The 19,326-nt window shown below is 40.4% G+C and overlaps 1 protein-coding gene across 2 annotated transcripts in view; it reads right to left on the reverse strand.

The window, feature by feature from the left end:
* CPNE8 (copine 8) overlaps positions 1–19,326 on the reverse strand; it is a 97,094-nt gene that overhangs the window by 68,134 nt on the left and 9,634 nt on the right. For both annotated transcript variants that reach the window (XM_061640312.1, XM_061640313.1), the window contains exons 2-4: positions 11,069–11,109; positions 7,039–7,085; positions 913–1,016 (exon numbers count right to left, since the gene is read on the reverse strand). In XM_061640312.1, the coding sequence (XP_061496296.1) occupies positions 913–1,016; positions 7,039–7,085; positions 11,069–11,109 (192 nt within the window). The remainder of the gene's footprint in view (positions 1–912; positions 1,017–7,038; positions 7,086–11,068; positions 11,110–19,326) is intronic.

Genomic DNA, 19,326 nt, shown 5'->3' on the forward strand with positions numbered 1-19,326 from the left:
TGTATATCAAGCCCATACTTTCCCCCGTTCTCCATGCCACCCAGCAGGATATGACCAAGTCTGATTTCAAATCAAGTATTTCCCAGTCATGAAAACTCCCATTACAATGTATGGGTTTGGTGTTTCTAGGTTTGGTTCAATTGAGGTTCTATTATTAAACACAAAACGGTTAACCTCAATAATTGGGGAAAAAAGATTCTCACATACCCACAAACTGTTATTTTGCTAGGAGACAAATATCCACAGACAGTGATCTTAGTAAAAGACAAAAATCTAGACATTATCAACTCTGCTAAATATGGATGTGGCCGTGCTCAGATTGGTGGCAAATGACTTATGTACCTTGTGGAGTACATATAGCTTAACTCTGCAGATGATATAGTTGCTGTATTTTTAGGTGATATAGCTGCTGTATTTTATGACCTAATATTTGGGATGCTACTTCTGTACTCTTTGTGTATTGGGTTTAATGTTACATTCTGGTAAATTTGTGAATAATGCCATGCTTAAGGCAAAAACCAATAGAATTTACATTTATATATATGTAAATTGCATTAACCTGGAATATCCAATAAAAATAATTGGGATTTTGGAACAGAATTTTCATAAGAAATGTCTATAATACTCCTAACTTTAATTTTTGAAAATAAAATAATTTCAGTTTAGACTTATGATGAAAACTGTAGATCCACAAGCTGACTTTGTGATAATTTAGCTTAGTCTAGTGAATTGGCTGGAAATACATTTCACTGTTACATTTAGATACAATCTTAATACTGAGAGCCAGTGTGGTGTAATGTCAATACAATCTTAATAGCAAAATGATTTAAAATTCTGCTTCATTAACTGTTCTGGCAGATCAAATACACTGTCATAATGCTATCAAAGCCCAAACAATATAAATAAACTTACAAGTCAAATCGTAGGTTCTGTCTCTCTTCAAAAAAGTAATCCATTATAAATTTTCTAACAAAATCTGGGTTCAAAGTATTGTCGATTACTTCCGTTCTGCCAAACTGTAAAAGAAAATCATTTTAAAATACACTCAAAACTGCAAAAAACAATATTTTATAGAAAGTACATCAATAAAAACTAAATACAATATGCACACACACAGAAGCAAGATGAAAAATAAGTATGAACAAATATAAGCTTTCCATTTGGCAGGGAAAGAGACCTCAACTAAAAGAAACTCCTAATATGAGAATATTCAATATCTAGTGAAAGAAATCTTCACTACTCTTCATAAATAGTTTATTTATTTAAGATATATATGATATATGGACCACGTTTCCATTAAAAATATGCAAAGCAGCTCAGAATAAAGGTCATCAATTAAAATACTACATACACACACTGGGGGGCTCTGCCCCCACCACTCACTCTGCTTGCCAACTTCCCATACTGTTCACCAACCCCCATCCCCTGCCATGCCAGGCACTCCCTCCCCTTGCCAAGCCTGTTCCTCTGCCACCAATGCCCCACGACCCCTTAGACAAACACTGCTGGTGCACAGTGCACCTAGGCTGAACACTGGCCCCCGGTCCACCTGTCCAGGCTATCGCTGCCACCCCACTTCCTCCCCTGGAGAAACCCTGTCATCACATAGCCTGCACACCCAACTCCCACCAGTGAAATATTTTTTTTTACAATATCATCTTATACAGATCAGCAAGAAGTGTCATGAACATGTGAACATGAAGAAAAGTGCCATAGCAAGTGAACAGTTAAGGAACACAATATTTAGGAAATGTGTAAAGAAAGCAGAGATCTGTGCAGAGATCAACATAGAACTTGGCTCAGAAATGGAACTGGCAGCCATCATAGCTGACACAGGGCAGGGCTTTAAAACTAACAAGACACCTGATTCTCTCCAGATGAGGCAATATTTTCTAGAAGAAAGTGCTATTTAGTAATATTTTCCATTATTTGTTTTTAAATAACATACAAACAAAATTTCTAAATTTTCCAGAAGGCTTTACTTTCAAAAGGTATCCCGTAGTGGTTTATCTTCCCCATAAGACTCAAGCAACTAAGAATCAGGGACAACTTGCTGAGTCTATAAAAGCCCAACAGCCAGTATAGTGCAGAATGGTCAAATCTCAGTGGTAGAGCATCTGCTTTGCATGCAAAAGGCCCCAGGTTCAATCCCTGGCATCTCCAGGTAGGGGTTGGGAATGTCTCCTGTCTGAAACCCTGGAAAGCTGCTATTAGTCAGTATAGACAATACTAAGCTATAGGAACCAATTGTCTGACTTGGTATAAAGCAGCTTCCCATGTTCCTAATAATATATGGATTAAGGTTATGTTAATAACTAGGAATTTACTACATTACAAGCAATGAACTCCAACTAATCTTATCTTATTTTTTGATCAGGTAACCTCCCTGGTTGACTGTGGGAATGCTGTGGACATAATATATCTCAACTATAAGGCCATTAAATCCCCCCCAAGCTCACTGCAGGAATCCAAATTAAAGCATACAAAACAGGTAGCTGTCCAGCTGGCTCTTGAATGCCTCCAGTGCTGGAAAGCTCGCCACCTCCCTAGGTAATTGGTTCCATTGTGTACCACTCTGACAGTTAGGAAGTTTCTCCTGATGTTCAGATGAAATCTGGCTTCTGGTAAGTGGAGCCCATTATTCCGTGTCCTGCACTCTGGGATGATTGAGAAGAGATCCTGGCCCTCCTCTATGTGGTAACCTTTCAAGTATTTGAAGAGTGCTATCATATCTTCCCTCACTCTCCTCTTCTCAAGGCTAAACATGCCCAGTTTTTCAGTCTCTCCTCATACAGCTTTGTTTCCAGTCCCCTGATCATCCTCACTGCCCTCCTCTGAACTCATTCCAGTTTGTCTGTATCCTTCTTAAAGTGTAGTGTCCAGAATTGGACACAGTCATCAAGATGAGGCCTAACCAGTGTCGAATAGAGAGGAACCAATATTTCACGCAATTGGAAGCTATACTTTTGTTAATGCAGCCTAAAATAGCATTTGCCTTTTTTGCAGCCACATCACACTGTTGGTTCATATTCAGTTTGTGATCAACAACAATTCCAGAATCTTTCTTGCATGCACTACTGCTGAGCAAAGTATCCCCAATCTTATAACTGTGCATTTGGTTTCTTTTTCCTAGGTGTAGAACTTTGCACTTATTCCTGTTAAATTTCATTCTGTTTTCAGCCCAATGCTCCAGCCTATCAAGATCCCTTTGAATTTTGTTTCTGTCTTCCAAGGTATTAGCTATTCCTCCCAATTTTGTATCATATGCATATTTGATAAGCATTCCCTGCACCTCCTCATCCAAGTCATTAATAAAAATGTTGAAGACCACTGGGCCCAGGACTGAGCCCTGTGGTACCCCGCTTGTTACCTCCCCCACGTTGAGAAGGAACCATCAATAAGCACTCTTTGAGTACGATTCTGTAGCCAACTGTGGATCCACCTGATAGTTGTTCCATCCAGCCCACATTTAGCTAGCTTGCTAAACAGAATATCATGGGTCACTTTGTCAAAAGCTTTGCTGAACTCGAGATATATTATGTCTACAGCATTCCCACAGTCTACCAGGGAGGTTACCCGATCAAAACATGAGATAAAATTCGTCTGGCAGGATTTGTTCTTGATAAATCCATATTGGCTTCTAGTAATCACTGCATTGTTTTCAAGGTGCTTACAGATTGACCGCTTTATTATCTGCTCCAGAATTTTCCCAGGGATTGGTGTCAGGCTGACTGGTCTGGTCTGTAGTCATAGACCCTCTTTTGGGAGAAGACTGAGCCAAAGTAGGAATTGAGCACTTCTGCCTTTCCTTTGTCCTCTGTTATTATTTTGCCATCCTCACTGAGTAGCTGTACCACTGTTTCTTTTCTCTGTCTTTTACTATGGATGTACCTGAAGAAAGCTTTTTTGTTGCTTTTGCCACCTCTTGCTAACCTCAGCTCATTCTCAGCATTAGCCTTCCTGATGCCATCCCTGCAATTCCATGCCACCTGTCTGTACTCTTCCTTTGTGGCCTGGTCATCCTTCTACTTCCTGTATGTGTCCTTTTTTGTTTTCAGGTCATCTCTAAGCTTTCTGTGAAGCCACATTGGCTTCTTCTGCTGTTTTCCCCCTTTTTTTCTTGATGGAATTGTTTGCCATTGTGCCTTTAGAATTTCTTCTTTTAGAAACTCATCTTGCGCTCCTTTTCTCATTTGGGTCGCTTGCCATGGAACCTTACTTGCCACTATTCTGAATTTATTAAAATTGGCTTTCCTGAAGTCCACGGTGCACATATGGCTACTCTCAGTTTTTGCTTCCTTTAAAATCAAGAACCCTAGTATTGTATGGACACTTTTCCCCAGAGTTCGCGTAACTGCCACTTCATCTACCAAGTCATTTCTGTTGATTAGAATCAAGTCAAGGACAGCTGATCTGCTAGTTGCTTCCTCCACTTTCAGTAGGAGAAGGTTATCTCTAACACGTCAGGAATTTCTTGGAGGGGCCATGTTTGGCAGAATTTGCCTCCCAACAGATATTGGGGTAATTGAAGTCCCCCATTACTACTACTACATGCCTCCTCGAAACACAGGCTATTTGCTTTTCAAAAAGTTTCATCCTCACCTTCTCCTTGATTGGGTGGTCGTAGGAGACGTCAACTACCAAGTTCCTTTTATTCCTTGCCCCACTAATTTTAATCCAGATACTCTCAATGGAGCTACCAAGCTCATCCTCCTGTATTTCTATGCAGGGATATATATTTTATTTACTTATTTATTACATTTATATCAACATATAGCCTGACTCTGCCTCCCTTTCTATTCCTTCTGTTCTTTTTGAGCAAGTTATATCCTTCAATCACTTTATTCCAGTAATCCCACCAAGTTTCAGTTATACCTATCAAGTTGCATTTACTCTCCTGTATTAAGAGTTGAAGTTTGTCCTGTTTATTTCCCATACTCTGGGCATTAGTATAAGACATTGAAGACCATGTGATTTACGACCTGGCTTCCTTTGTACATTTTTATGACGACTATTACTGGGCCCCATTAGAGCCATTCCCTCAGTTCCTCTTACTGTGCACAAGCCTTTGTTAGTTGTTACCACCAAGTTTACATCTCTCTCTCCCGCTTAGGATTCAGTTTAAAGCTCTCCTGATGAATTTCTCCAAGCTGTGGCCAAACACATTCTTCCCAGTCCTTGTGAGGTGCAACCCATCATTTGCCACAGTCAATCTTCCAGGAAATGCATCCCATGGTCCCAGAATCACAATCTCTCACATTGGCACCACCTTCGTACCCAGTCATTCACCCAGAGAATTTTTCTTTCCCTTTCCACTCCTCTTCTAAGTACAAGAAGGATGGATGAGAAAACTATCTGAGCCCCAGAGTCCTTAAGTTTCCTTCCCAGAGCTTCAAAGGCTGATGTGATTTCTTCATAGCTCTGTTTGGCAGTATCATTTGTTCCCACATGAATGAGAAGAAAGCAATATCTGTCAGTGGGCTTTATGAGTGATGGCAACCCTTCCGTCACACCTCTAATCCTTCCTCCAGGAAGGCAGCATGCCTGGCAAGTGCATGGATCTTCTCGGCATACTTGGGTTTCAATCCCATGCAGTAGGGAGTTTCCCACCACTACTACTCTTCTCTTCTTCTTGTCTTGGGGCGTGGTTTCTTTGGTTCTGCTTGACTGAGCTTCAGCCTCTCACTCGTTGTCGCGTGGGGTCTTCTGTAATTTTCCCCCTGTAAACTGTCCTCTAGGCTCATCCTCAAGTGCCTGGAAATAGTTCTGTAGTTCTACTCACTCTTCTGCTCCTGTCACCCTTTTCCACAGGGTTTCTTCCACTTCACTGATGCTGTCCACAACAGTCCTCTTCTGCTTCAACATGCTGTTGTTCTTCCACCTCCTGTACTTCTCTTTGCTGCTGTTGTTTCAGCATTCTATCTAAGAATGCTTCATCTTCTCCTACACTCTTCAGTGGCCACCCTCCATTCCAGGCCCCTCACTTTTTCTTCCGACAGCACCACCAGCTTGCACTTGTTGCACATATACGCCATGATGTTCTCAGTCAAGAAAACAAACATTGCACACACCTTGCAGGTCACCACCATTGGAGTGTCCTTCCCATCCATAGTCTCTACTGCCTTTTGTTTCTTTCTTTCTACTTGTATTGGAATGGCCTATGCTTTGTCCTGTCCTCCTTCAGGGTAAATAGGAGAGTCTCACTGGTATGTGGTGAGCCGTACAAGGAAAAAAGAATTTTTTAGGGACCTCCCCCTTGACCTCCTCTGCCAAACCCGTTAACTCTCCCTGTTCGCTCACTCTGTTTGCTCTCTCTCAGAGAGCTGGCTCACTTGTATTTCCTCTGGACTAGGTAACACAGTTCCCTCTGCTCTGCTCTGCTCTGCTCAGTTAAGAGTCAGGAAACAGAATGAAAACTCCCAACATACACAGCTGCTCCTGGTTGCACTCAGCAGCTATCAGGCCACACCCCTTCCAATCAAGCTGCTATGGAGCCCTTCAGAGCACATGGCCAGAGTATGATAATTAAGCAAAGAATAATTCTTGGCTACAGATCGCAATTTGCTTGGATTGAAACATACCATGATCCCAGGTTGGACTTAGCACTAAAACCAAGGATCATGGTTTGTTTTCCCCACATATTATTAGGAAGGAGCAAAGTGGGTGAGATCAGCACATTCATGTTAAACCATTAACTATAGTTTACTGTGATGTGTGAATGAGGCTACATATGCACCATACAATTAAAGCACATCCCGCCCCCCAAATCCTGGAAGCTGTAATGCTACAAATCCCAGCACTATTAACAAACTACAGTTCCTGGGATTCTTGGGGGTGGGAATGTGCTCTAAATGTATGGTGTGTACACAGCCTGAGGTCAGTATATATTACTCTCAAAAAATACGATCCCAAATCTCTATGGAGCAATCTACAGCTCTCATTTTTTTACTGAAACTAACCTACGAGCTTTCCTTCCTACCATTACAAAAAAAGCACTACTATAAATATATATTAGCAACAACAACAAAAACACTTTACCTCTCTCCATTCTTTATTTCCCATACCTTGGGTATACAAAACGCAGACTGTGAGGGAGAAAAAGAAAAATGTAATCAATTTCATACATTTTTGTATTTGAATATTTCCATTGCAAAACTCAAACTAGAATACGACAGGTATTAGGCAAACATTCAAATACTGTACAAGACATATGAGCCCATTTGTGTTTCTATGTCACGCAAGTCAGTGTCTGGTCTAAGGAGCAGGGATACAGGACAGATAAACTTGCTACATGTCTATGCTAACAAAATCATAAGGCAATATATATCTCATGTTGCACCTGCGGCCACAACAGGACTTCCCTTCCTCTCCTCTTCCCTGCAGTGCCACCCCCCCCACACACACACACACACATCCACAAAATCTGCTCCAGAGAGATGGGGAATCTTCTAGAAAAGAGTTTGGGTAGGTGTGAGGGACTACTGGGGGATGGAGGAAAGGAAAGGGAGGTCCTGTTTCACAAGTGAAATGACACTGTTGGATGCATAGGGTGTAATCTTTAAAACATTTGTTTAGGAGTATGTACCACTCCATTGGACTTACTTCTTAGTGCTTTTCCTTAGGATTGTTCTGTAATACCTGCATTATTTGTTAAGATTTGCAATTATAGTTAACAAAAAAAAAGTTTTTTTTTAAAAAAATAACATGAAGTTATTGCAACAGGGTTTTGTTTGTTTTGTTAGATCTCTATCATTTTTGTAGTACGGGAGTACTTTCCCCCCACAATCTATAGATACATGAATCAATTGCTGTCAAAGAGAAAAAACAAGGGATAGAAGGAAAACAGATTATGCCAGATTTTTAAACTGGTAGCTTGGAAGAAGAGAGCCAGTGTGGTGTAGTGGTTAAGGTGTTGGACTACGACCTGGGAGACCAGGGTTCAAATCCCCACATAGCCATGAAGCTCACTGAGTGACCTTGGGCCAGTCACTGCCTCTCAGCCTCATGAAAACCCTATTTATAGGGTCGCCATAAGTCGGAATCGACTTGAAGGCAGTACATTTACATTTACATTTAGCTTGGAAGAAGGAAGCACGATAATAGAGTCTAGAGCTATACTTTATAGATTTTACAGATGGAGCTATGTAGGTAGGGCTAAAATGGAAATATCTACAACCTGACCAAAACTATTTGAAGCCCTGTGTCAATATAAATCATCCTACAACTTTCCTGACTATGTCAACACTGGTGTCACAATTATTGTATAATGATACTGTGATATATCCAGAGGTCCTTAAGAGAGACCCTAGGGGTCACTAGGAAGACCAATTTAACTGGGCATCTAAGTGCTCTACCTTTATCACTAGGATTAAACTCACAATAGAATAGCCCAATGGATTGTTAGGTGCCACCACCTACTGAATATAGAGCAGTAGGCTTCTACCATAGCTTGACAAAAAGGCCCAATGCAAGGATGTGAGGTGAGAGGATATAGGTTGTAACACAAGCAGATAGGTTCTCTTAAATGATGCAGCATTAGTTCAGCCTGGAATCAGTAACCTCCGTTTCTACCCTCCTGGCAGATGAACAACATGGACTTCATGGAACCTCACCAGCTAACTCCAGCTGAAAACTCTGAGAACAGGACTTGGCTAAACATATATAGAACTTTGCCTGGAAAATTGACACAGTTGCCTAAACTGCTTCAGGATTCAGGATGTTGGCAGGGGTGAAACAAAGGTCACCAAAGGTCAACCTTGATTGCACGTTTAGGAAGTAAGGAGGAGGATGGCAGTAAGAAACACTGCAGTCTTGGGATGTAACAAAAAATCAATCTTAAATATTTTACGCATTTTCTATCATTTAACCCTAAACTTCCCAACTCTTTAACGTATGCTAAAACCCAGTAAAGAATCAATTCAATATACAGCCAGTTAATGATTACTTTGTTCTTAACAGCAACACTGCTGTCAAGTCTTAAAACCTAATATAGCTAGACACTACACATACATCCCAGTAATAGGGATATATTGTTCCAATCACTTTAGGTGTTGAAATTCTAACATAAGAAGAGCCTGCTGGATCAGGGCAGTGGCCATACAGTCCAACATCCTGTTGTCATAGTGGCCAGCCAGATACCCATGGGAAGCCTACAAGCAGGTCCTGAGTGCAAGCACACTTTCTCCTCCTGTGGTTTCTAGCAACTAGTATTCGGAAGCATACTGCCTCTGACTATAGAGGTAGAGCATAACCACCATGGCTAGTATGATAGCCTTATCCTCCATGAATTTGTCTAGCCCTCTTTTAAAGTCATCCAAGTTGGTAGTCATCATCTATATGGAAGCAAATTCCATAGTTTAAGTATGCACTGTGTGAAGAAGTACTTTATTTTGTCTCTATTCAGCTTCATTGGATGTCCATGAATCCTAGCGTAATGAAAGAGGGAGAAAAACATCTCTCTATCCAATTTCTGCATGCCATGCATAATTTTATATACTTCTATCATGTCACCTCTTACTTGCCTTTTCTCTAAACTAAAAAGCCCCAAATGCTGCATCCCTTCCTCATAGGGGAGTTGCTCAACCCCAGTGATCATTTTGGTTGTCATTTTCTTAACTGCTTCCAATTCTACAATATCCTTTTTACAGTGAGGCGACCAGAACCGTACACAGTATTCTATATGTGGCCGCCCCATACATTTTATACCAGCGTTGTAATATTGGCAGCTTTATTTTCAATACCTTTCCTGCTGATCCCTAGAATAGAATCTGCCTTTTTCACAACTGCTGTACACTGGATCAACATCTTCATCAAGGTATCCACTACAACCCCAACATCTCATTCCTGGTCAATCACCTCCAGTTCATACCCCAGCAGCATTTATGAGAAATTAAGATATTTTGCTCCAATGTGCATAACGTTACACTTGCTTACATTGAATTGCATTTGCCATTTTACTGTCCATTCACTCCGTTTGGAGAGGTCCTTTTGGAGCTCTTCGCAATCCCTTTTGGTTTAACAACCCTGAACAATTTAGTATCATCAGCAAACCAGGCCAACTCACTGCTCACCCCTAACTCTAGTCCTTTTCAAAATGCCCTGATGGCATTTCCACCCCAAAATTGATCTACCTAGTCAGAAATGTGTGTACAACACTCCTAAGACTGCACCACTTCCCAACTAATATTATGGATTGCATCTCCAGATATTCCCTCATTTAAGAACACACACACACAAAATTAGCTTGTCAAGCAGAAAGTTAAGTTAGAATTCTCCAAATCCCTCATCCTGCACCCAACATAGTAACTTTCCATGGGCACTTTTTTAAAATAGGCAACGTTCACACAATGCCCTACTTGACTACTAAGTAATACAGTCTACCATGTTCTTCTCCTGACAATATAGATCAGCTCTAACAAACCATAATTAGAAGGAAAACTGAATTAGTTTAATAGCTACAAAATATTTAAGCCCTTTCAGTTAAACTTACAATACTTTTTTAAAAAGACTCTTCTTCTACCAATATCCTCCTTCTAATGGGAAAGCAGTTTCAGAAAAATGGAGGAAACAGCTTCCATCATTTGTCTTCCATTATTTAATATTCTGGTATAAAAGTGTTGGTTCTTCCAGTCTGCTCATCCCACCAAAGCAAAATGCAAGGTACTGCTACTAGTAATGAAGAGAACAAGATGTTCTTCAGTGTTCCTTATTTTTATCTTGATCTTCTAAATATAAATTATTTAGAACTCCTCATTAAGTAAATATTCAATTTTCATTTGTGCACCCACCACTCAAAGAAACCAACCCCTACTCAAAATGTTAATGGTAAAGGAAAATCCACACTAAAACAAAACAAGGTTTCCTTCACTGAAACCTTGCCTGTATGGTACTTGGAAATGACTGACACAAGAATCAGTACCATGTCATTATCAGCAACCTTTCATCCAGTCCCTTGCGTAATTCAGACTAATCTAAAAAAAATTCAGCTACACGCTGAAAAGTGAATAGGAAGTTGATAGCTTTATTTTCACTTTCCAAAAGAGAAGCATCAAATGAATATTATACTTACTTGGATCAGATTTTGAAAACGTGTCTCTGTCCAAAAGGTTCCTATTAATGAAAGGAAACTATGTTATATTTCTGTTTTTAAAAACCACCAGTAAAGATCTAACACAAAAAGAGTCAGACAGAAAGGTATTATAAAAGAAAGCTATCTCTTCCTTCATTGCCAGATATATTAGGCTGACAAACCAGAGCACTCTGCTTCATCAGCCTAACTTGCTTCTGTACTGGTCAGTTGCCTTAAAACTAAGAATTGAAGGGAAGCATGCTTTGGTCCCATCCATCAGCCAGAGTAAGAAGGACTGATATGTTGCATGTGCATATATATGTGTGAGAATGTATGGGTTGTATTATTACAATCTGTTATAAGTCACTTTGAAAATATTTTTTCTGAAAGCCGGGGTATAAATTTTTAGAATACATAAATAAAATTAAATACTTTTTTCAGGAATATTCAGTCTAAACAAGCCCAAGGCAAGTTTGGGGGGAGGGGAGAAGTGAAAGAGGTAGATAGCAGTGAACACGGTAAATAAAGACAGCAGCTGTGTGAGTACAATCTTAGGAGACTGATCTTAGGATTCCTTAAACAGGAGCCCAAAATAAATCTTGCATGTATATAAGCCTCTTGAAGAATAAAAAACAGAGATTCATATGTAGCATTCCCAACCCTTCCAAATCATACTTCAAAAGATTTTGAATGTTCCTCAGGCTCCCACGCTCACACCACCCTCAGCAGTACAATGTGACACAGACCATAGCTTGCAGGTACATCCAAACCAGCAACTGATAAGAACATAAGAAAAGCCTGCTGGATCAAGCCAAAGGGTCATCTAGTCCTGCATCCTGTTCTCAAGACTGACAACCAGATTCCCATATGAAGTTCACAAGCAGGACCTGAGTACAATGCTCTCCTCACTTGTGATTCCCAACAACTGAAATTCAGAGGCATGCTACCTCTGACTGTGGAGGCAGAACATAGCCACCACAGCTAGTTGCTACTGATAGCCTTTGTCTAATCTTCTTTTAAAGCCCATGCAAGGTGGTGGCCATCATCCACCTTGTGGGAGTGAGTTCCATAGTTTGACTGTGAAGTAGTACTTTCTTTGGTCTGTTCTGAACCTTCTAACATTCAGCTTCACTGGATGGCCCCAAGTTCTAGTGTCATGAGGGAGAAAAACTTCTTCCTATCCACTTTTTCCAGATCACACATCATTTTATACCTGCCTATCATGTCCCCGCTTACTTGCCTTTTTTCTAAACTAAAAAGGGCCAAATGTTATAACAACTCCTCATAGGGATGTTGCTCCAACCCTTTCATTGTTTTGGTTGCCCCTTTTCTAGCTCTACAATATCCTTCACAATATTCCAAGTGTAGTGTACATAGGCTTGTATAAAGGCATTGTGATACTTTAATTTTCAATCCCTTCCCTAATAATCCCTAGCATGGAATTCATCTTTTTTCAGAGCTGTCTCATACTGGTTGACATCTTCATTAAGATATCCACTATGGTCCCAAGGTCTCATTCCTGTTCAGCCACTGTCAGTTCTGACCCCATGAGTTTATCTGTGAAATTAGGACTTTTCTCCCTAATGTGCATCACTTTACACTTGGCTTACACAGAATTGTATTTGCCATTTTACTTCCCATTCACTCAGATTGGAGTGATCCTTTAGGTGCTCCTCACAATCACTTTTTCTTTTAACCACTCTGAATAATTTTGTATCATCAGAAACTTGGCTATCACGCTGCTCACCACTAAGTCTAGATAATTTATGAACAATTTAAAAAGCACAGGTCCCAAAACCAATATTTGCAGGATACCACTTTCGATATCCCTCTGGGAGAAGTGTGAATTTATTCCTATTATCTCCTTCCTTCCTTCTTAACCATAAGAGGATCTGTCTTCCTATCTCATGACTGCTAAGCTCACTCAGCAGTCTTTGCTGAAGGACTTTATCAAACACTTTTTGAAAGTCTAAGTACACATTGTCAACTGGATCAACTTTATCTATATGCTTATCAACACTCTCAAAGAAAGCTGAAAGATTAGAAAGGGCGGACTTACTCTTGCAGAAGCACTACTGGTTCAACTTCAACAAGACTGGATCCTTTTAAAAAAATGGATGTTATATGGGCTACTTTTCAGTCCTCAGGTACAGAAGCTAATCTTAGGGACAAGTTACATATTTTTGTTAAAAGAGCAGCAATTTCACATTTGAGTTCTTTAAGAACTCTTGTGTAGATGCCATCTGGATCCTGTGATTTGTCGGTTTTTGTTTGTCAAGACTTTGAAAAGATTTTGCCTCTTGTCTCCACTATTTGCCTCAGCTCCTCAGACTCTGTTCCTGAGAAAGTTAGGACCTACGCTATATCTTGTGATGTGAAGACAGATGCAAAGAATTAATTCAGCTTCTCTGCAATCTTCTTTTCCTCCTTAGCACACCTTTGACTCTGTTGCCATCCAAAGATCCAACCACCTCCCTAGATGGTCTCTTGCTAGTAATGTATTTTAAGAACTGTTTGTTGTTGGTCTTTACAAATGTGTTTCTCATTTTTTTTTAACTATCCCTTAATGTCTGTCTGCATTTCTTTTATTAAAGTCTGTGATCCTTTTTGTTCTCCTCATTTGGACAATATTTCCATTTTCTGAAGGAAGCCTTGCCTCTAGTAAGTCCTTTGACTGCTCATTAAGCACACAGGCATCCTCTTGGCCCTGTTTGTTCCACTCTGGTATACAGTCTAGCTGAGCTTCTAATATTGTAGTTTTAAGCAACCCCCAAGTATTTTGGAGTGATTTGACCCTCTTGATTTTGCCTTTCAACTTCCTTTCTACCAATCCCCTCAATTTTGGGAAAGTTTCCTCTTTTGAAGTCAAATGTGAATGACATTGGATTTTCTTGAAAATGTTGAATTGAAATGTTGGATTTGACAGCACTATGCTCAGTGTTCCCAATCAGCTCAACAGCCCAGCTTAACAACACTTATATCTTGCACCAAGTCCTGGGTGCCATTTAAGATTAAATCCAGGGTCACTGCCCCTCTAGTCAGTTCCATGGCCAACTGATCTAGGGCACAGTCATTTGAGGTATCTTGAAATTTAACCTCTTTGTTATGGCTTCAATATGGATGTACCCAGTCTATATTAGGGTAACTGAAGTCACCAATTTCAACATTTTCTCTTTTTGATTTCATTCTTCATTTCACAAGCACCCTGGGTATTTTGGTCAGAGGGACAATAGCACATGTCCCAAACTAAATTACTCTTGAGGCCCAGTATCACCACCCTCAGTGATTCTGTGAGGGAGTTTGCCCCTTTGGGGATTTCTTGCTTATTTGACTCTGTCCTCCTTGACATATAAAGTGACACTAAATCCTTCCCTGTCCTTCCTATAGTTTGTATGCACAGATATGGTGTCCCACTAGTTTCTCCATTACATCAGGTTTCCGTTATGCCCGTTATATCTATGCTGTCTTCTAATACCAAGTATTCCAGCTCACCCATCTTGGCTCAGAGGCTTCTAGCATTAGCATGTAAACATATACAATGTCTCTCTCCAAATGACGTTGGCACTTGAGTTTTTGCCTATGGTATTTTGGCCTCTCTGAATTGCTTGCATGTGTCCCTGCACTCTCAATGCTTAGTTCTACTCCTCCCCCATTTAAATGCTCATAATTCTTTTCACCTTCATCCCAGGGGGAAGATTTGTTCTTGACCAGACCCTCCTTAGCTCCTGTCAGCTTCCCGCCCTCCACCACAATATCCAAGGGCAGGTAGGTTACAACAATATACAATTATAAAACAAATAAAACAAGTTAAAAACAATTCCATATATAAATATAATACAAACATTTAAAAAACAATTTCACATATAAAAACAGTTAAAAATAGTTCCAATACAGATGCAGACTGGGATAAAGGTTCCACTTAAAAGGCCTGAAAGAGGAATGTCTTCAGTTGGCACCGAAAAGATAACAGATATGGTGCCCACCTAATATATAATGGGAGAGAATTCCAAAGACTAGGTGTCAAAACACTAAAGGTCCAATTTCTATATGGTATTACAGACCTCCTAATAAGATGGTATCTACAGGATGTCCTCTGTGCAAAGTGAAGTGATTGATGGGGTTAAAATGCTGTGCTGCCACCTTTGGGATTTTAAGCACCAATTGTACCGGCCCAGCTTGTCCTTTGACCTCTAAACCAGAATTGTAAACCACAGTTTGATCATGCAAGTAAATGTAAACAAAGGGTTTATGAATTTCGTCTAGCAAGGTAAGTCTCTAGAGGTGAAACTACATACTGTACACAGCTGTATGCAACTTCTTCCCCCTTTTTTTCTTTTTAAGGAAAAGCTGCTGCAGGAAGATGCAATCTCTAAGCAGACCACTAACAGCATTCAAAGGTGAAATGCCGCTCAATATTTTCCCCACAGCTTGTTTTTCTGCTCAAAATCACTCTCATACATGCTATCTTTCTTCTCACATAAAAAATAGGAACCTGTATCTTTTCCCCTGAAAGAAGATAAGCAGCTGGAGAAGCATTTGAGGAGAAAAATGTTCTGAGTGGAAAGATTTGTATGACATTCCATCCCTCCCCCGTCTCTCCTTCCTTCAACATTGCAGTTTCCTGTAGGTTTTCCTTAAAAAATGTGTCAGGGAAAAGTTATATGTGATTACATATAATGTGCCCCTGAGGGACTAAAAAGGGAGGGACAACTTAGTCATAGTTTATCAGAAACTCCCACAGTGTCAGCCTAAACTGAGGGTGACATCTAATAATCTTTGCTCACTTGCACAATGGAAATCTGACTTCTGGTTTCTCTTCTTCCTCCTTCAGCCTCCTGTAAGCCCCCAAAAGATTTTGGGGGCATGTAGGGGACTGCAAGGAGCAAGAGAGGAAAAAGAAGCTCCACTCATGCTATGAGCAATAGAGATATACAAAGGACAGCAGCCTTGCAAGGATATACAACTGTTAACGGATCATCAGTTTAAGACATAGGCCCCTACTCCCCCTATAAAATATATTGTCTCACTTTATGAAGAAGTGACAATTTGCACTTTATTTATAATATATTCAAGAAAGAGTAGTTGCTATACAACAAAAAAGCGACAGCTAAAAATGTATACAAAAAAGGAAATTGCTACAGCATCAGTATGCATGTTTGAATATAATTTCTGTTGTGAAAAAATGTAAATGCATATCTTGTTTAAGGTTTCACAAGACATCACACAATGTTAATGTAATTTTCTCAATTCCCTTAGAATCAGTTCAAAAGTGTGTATTGTGTACACACCCTTATGCATTGTATATACACCCTTGTGTATTTTGAGGGGATTTTGGGGGGTGGGGGGAGGAATTGGATTTTTTAAAATTATTTTGTTTGGAAATGCAAGATACTTCATCATGGGAATGCTTTTCCAAATGGGGAGTGCTGTGTGTGACTGAGAGGGATGTACTTGGGTAGAGAGGGTGGAAAGAGATACTGTACATGTGCGGTCTGTGTGAAAGAGGAAGATATGCACTTGGGTATAGAGAGATGTATGTGTGGCCTGTGTATATGAGGGGCATGTGTGGTCTTTATGAGAGGAAGGGATGGTGTGTGTGTGTGTGTGCCTGCGCACACACGTGTGCACACACAAGACAGACACAGAGAGAAGTATGTGTGTAGGTGGTCTGTGTGAGAGAGGGAGAGCTTCACTTTGGCAGAGAGAGGGTGAGAGATGTATATGTAGATATGTATATGTGAAGTGTGTGTGTGAGAGAGAGAAAGAGAAGCCTGTGTGTATGTGGTCAGTATGTGAGCATGTGCTGTGTGTGCAGGAGTGTGAATGTAGTATGACCATCTTGTCTATTTTTACTGGTACTGGGGAATGCTCCCTATTGTTATTAGACAGCAACAGCATCATTGTGTGATGTGTGCATGTGTGTGTAATCAATATTGTGTCAACTCCACAATCAGGACCAGCAGGACATAGGAGACTTTCCACAGCAAGCATGAGATTGTCCCGGGGGTAGGGGGAGTAGCAATGACTGTACTCTCTCTAATTTTGTGTTATCCTATGACCCCACAGCAGCCATGCTGTGTCATGCACACCACCACGGCAGACACTGTGTGACTGGCACCCACTGGACTTTCTTAAAATTCACAATATGCCTGCTGATCCAAAAAGGTTGATGACTCCTGTTTTAGCCTAACCTATCTGACATGTTAACGTCCTTCATGGGGGAAAATATATATGAGAGAATACAAATGTATTTCTGCAATTTGAAGTGATATCATCCATTTCTAATCCTCAAATTTCAGCTAGCATAATACTTGGAACTCCTTCTTAATGGCAATAATAATTTATAATATGGTCTTGCAAACATCAACAGTAAAAAATACCAGCCCACAAAATGTCTATGGGGCAGCCCAAACCTATGCATGTTTATTATGAACCAAGTTTCTGTGAATTCAGTACAGTGTACTTTCCTCCACAGTATGCATAACATCACAACTTTAGTCATTTTTTGGCATAAAACAAAGAAAAATCTACTGTTTTTAAAAAAGCTTTCCTGTGTGATGCCCTGAAGGGAATTCTTACTCACTATAAGTTACTAGGAGTGTGACTATTTACATACAATCACAGCCAGCGTAATCATTCTGATCATGGAAGGTGAACTACACTCATATAATGGGTCCTTCCATAAATTTAATTCTTCAGTGAACAGAGCAATGACACTGGACACATGCCTTTCTAAAAATAAAAAAATCACATTCTAAAATAATAAAAAGTGCTCCAACTGTCCCTACTTATTAGAAAAAAACCATATGTTCTTGGTACTTACCCTAAATAAATCATCATCTCTATTTTGTCATTTAGGGTGCCTTTTTAAAAGTTCACTAAAGCTCTCTTCCCATCTCTATCTTGACACTAAATGTTGCTGAATGTGTTTTAGTTGCAGCTTTTCTAAAAATACAACCAGATCCGCTATGAGATCAATCATTCTTAATTTTATAAAACAATTCATGTTTTATGGACAACTTCACACATACAGTAACAGGTGAGCACAAGACACGTTACTGCCGAGTAAAGAAATAGAATGGGTAGAGAAAAGTCTTCAAGCAATGTATTAGAAGGGAAGATAGAGACACTTAGGAAGTGAACTCTGGTGTGAAAATAAGAGTGTTATCATAACAGATGACTTGAAAAGGACAGGGCCGGCTCCAGGCATGTGGGGGCCCTTGGGCATCAGCTTGCCCTGGCCCCCCGGTGGGTGGGTGTGCGCGCGAGTGTGTGCGCCCCGCCTATCTGTCTGGTCTTTATCATTGCCCTTAATGAAGATGGTGGCTGCGGTTTCTCTAACGGGAATGAAGCCTCCACTGCCATCTTTGTTGATGGCACACGTGTGTGCTACGTGCACACATCTCTGCCATCAACTAAGATGGCGGCAGTGGCTTCAGTACCTTAGGGAAGCTGCGGCCGCCATCTTCATTAAGGGCAACGCTAAAAAGCCGGCTGACAGGTAAGTGGGGGGCGCGGGGGGGCACGGATCACGGAAGGGGAGCAGAGGGCCCCTCAAGGGCCCCTTAGGGGCTCCTGTAGCTCCGGGGCCCTCGGGCCAGTGCCCAACCTGCCCGCCCTTTAGAACCAGCCCTGGAAAAGGACAACTATTTTCTATAACAAAATGTTGGAGAACATAAGGTTTCCTTAAAAGTATAAACAGAGTAGAATGCTATGCCATGTTTCAAACTAGGGCACACTCCCTTGTAATGCAGGAGTACCAGAAGGAACAAAAGAACAAATGCAAATGTTCTGTGAGTGACATTAAGACACAACTGCACAAAACAGAAGCAAGTTAACTTGCAATGCAGAAATGGCATTAGGTTCATATTCAACAAGCCAAAATTGTTGCCAAATCCACATTCTTGGAGAAAATGGGTAGGCACAGCCTTTTTGTTTCTCTGGTTCAACATGGTGTTATTGCTAAAAAAAAAAAATTAAGACAAACAATTTTTCTTTAAATACATCACAAGCAGGAAGCTAGCCAGGGAGGTGGTTGGAAGTTTAGACAACAAAAAGGAACTGATTAAAGATAAGGTGACAGCAGAAAATGAATTATGTGCAGTTTGAACTGATCTTTACTATGGAAGATATCTGCTCCTAAACCATTTTTCTGAGGAAGGACATCTGCAGAATTAAATCAAATAGAGACGTAAACTCATTACATACTAGGGATACCTGACAGAATAAAACTTAAGTCTAGATGACATACACCTCAG

The sequence above is a fragment of the Rhineura floridana genome, chromosome 8, assembly GCF_030035675.1.
Source record: "Rhineura floridana isolate rRhiFlo1 chromosome 8, rRhiFlo1.hap2, whole genome shotgun sequence".
Taxonomy (NCBI): Eukaryota; Metazoa; Chordata; class Lepidosauria; order Squamata; family Rhineuridae; genus Rhineura; species Rhineura floridana.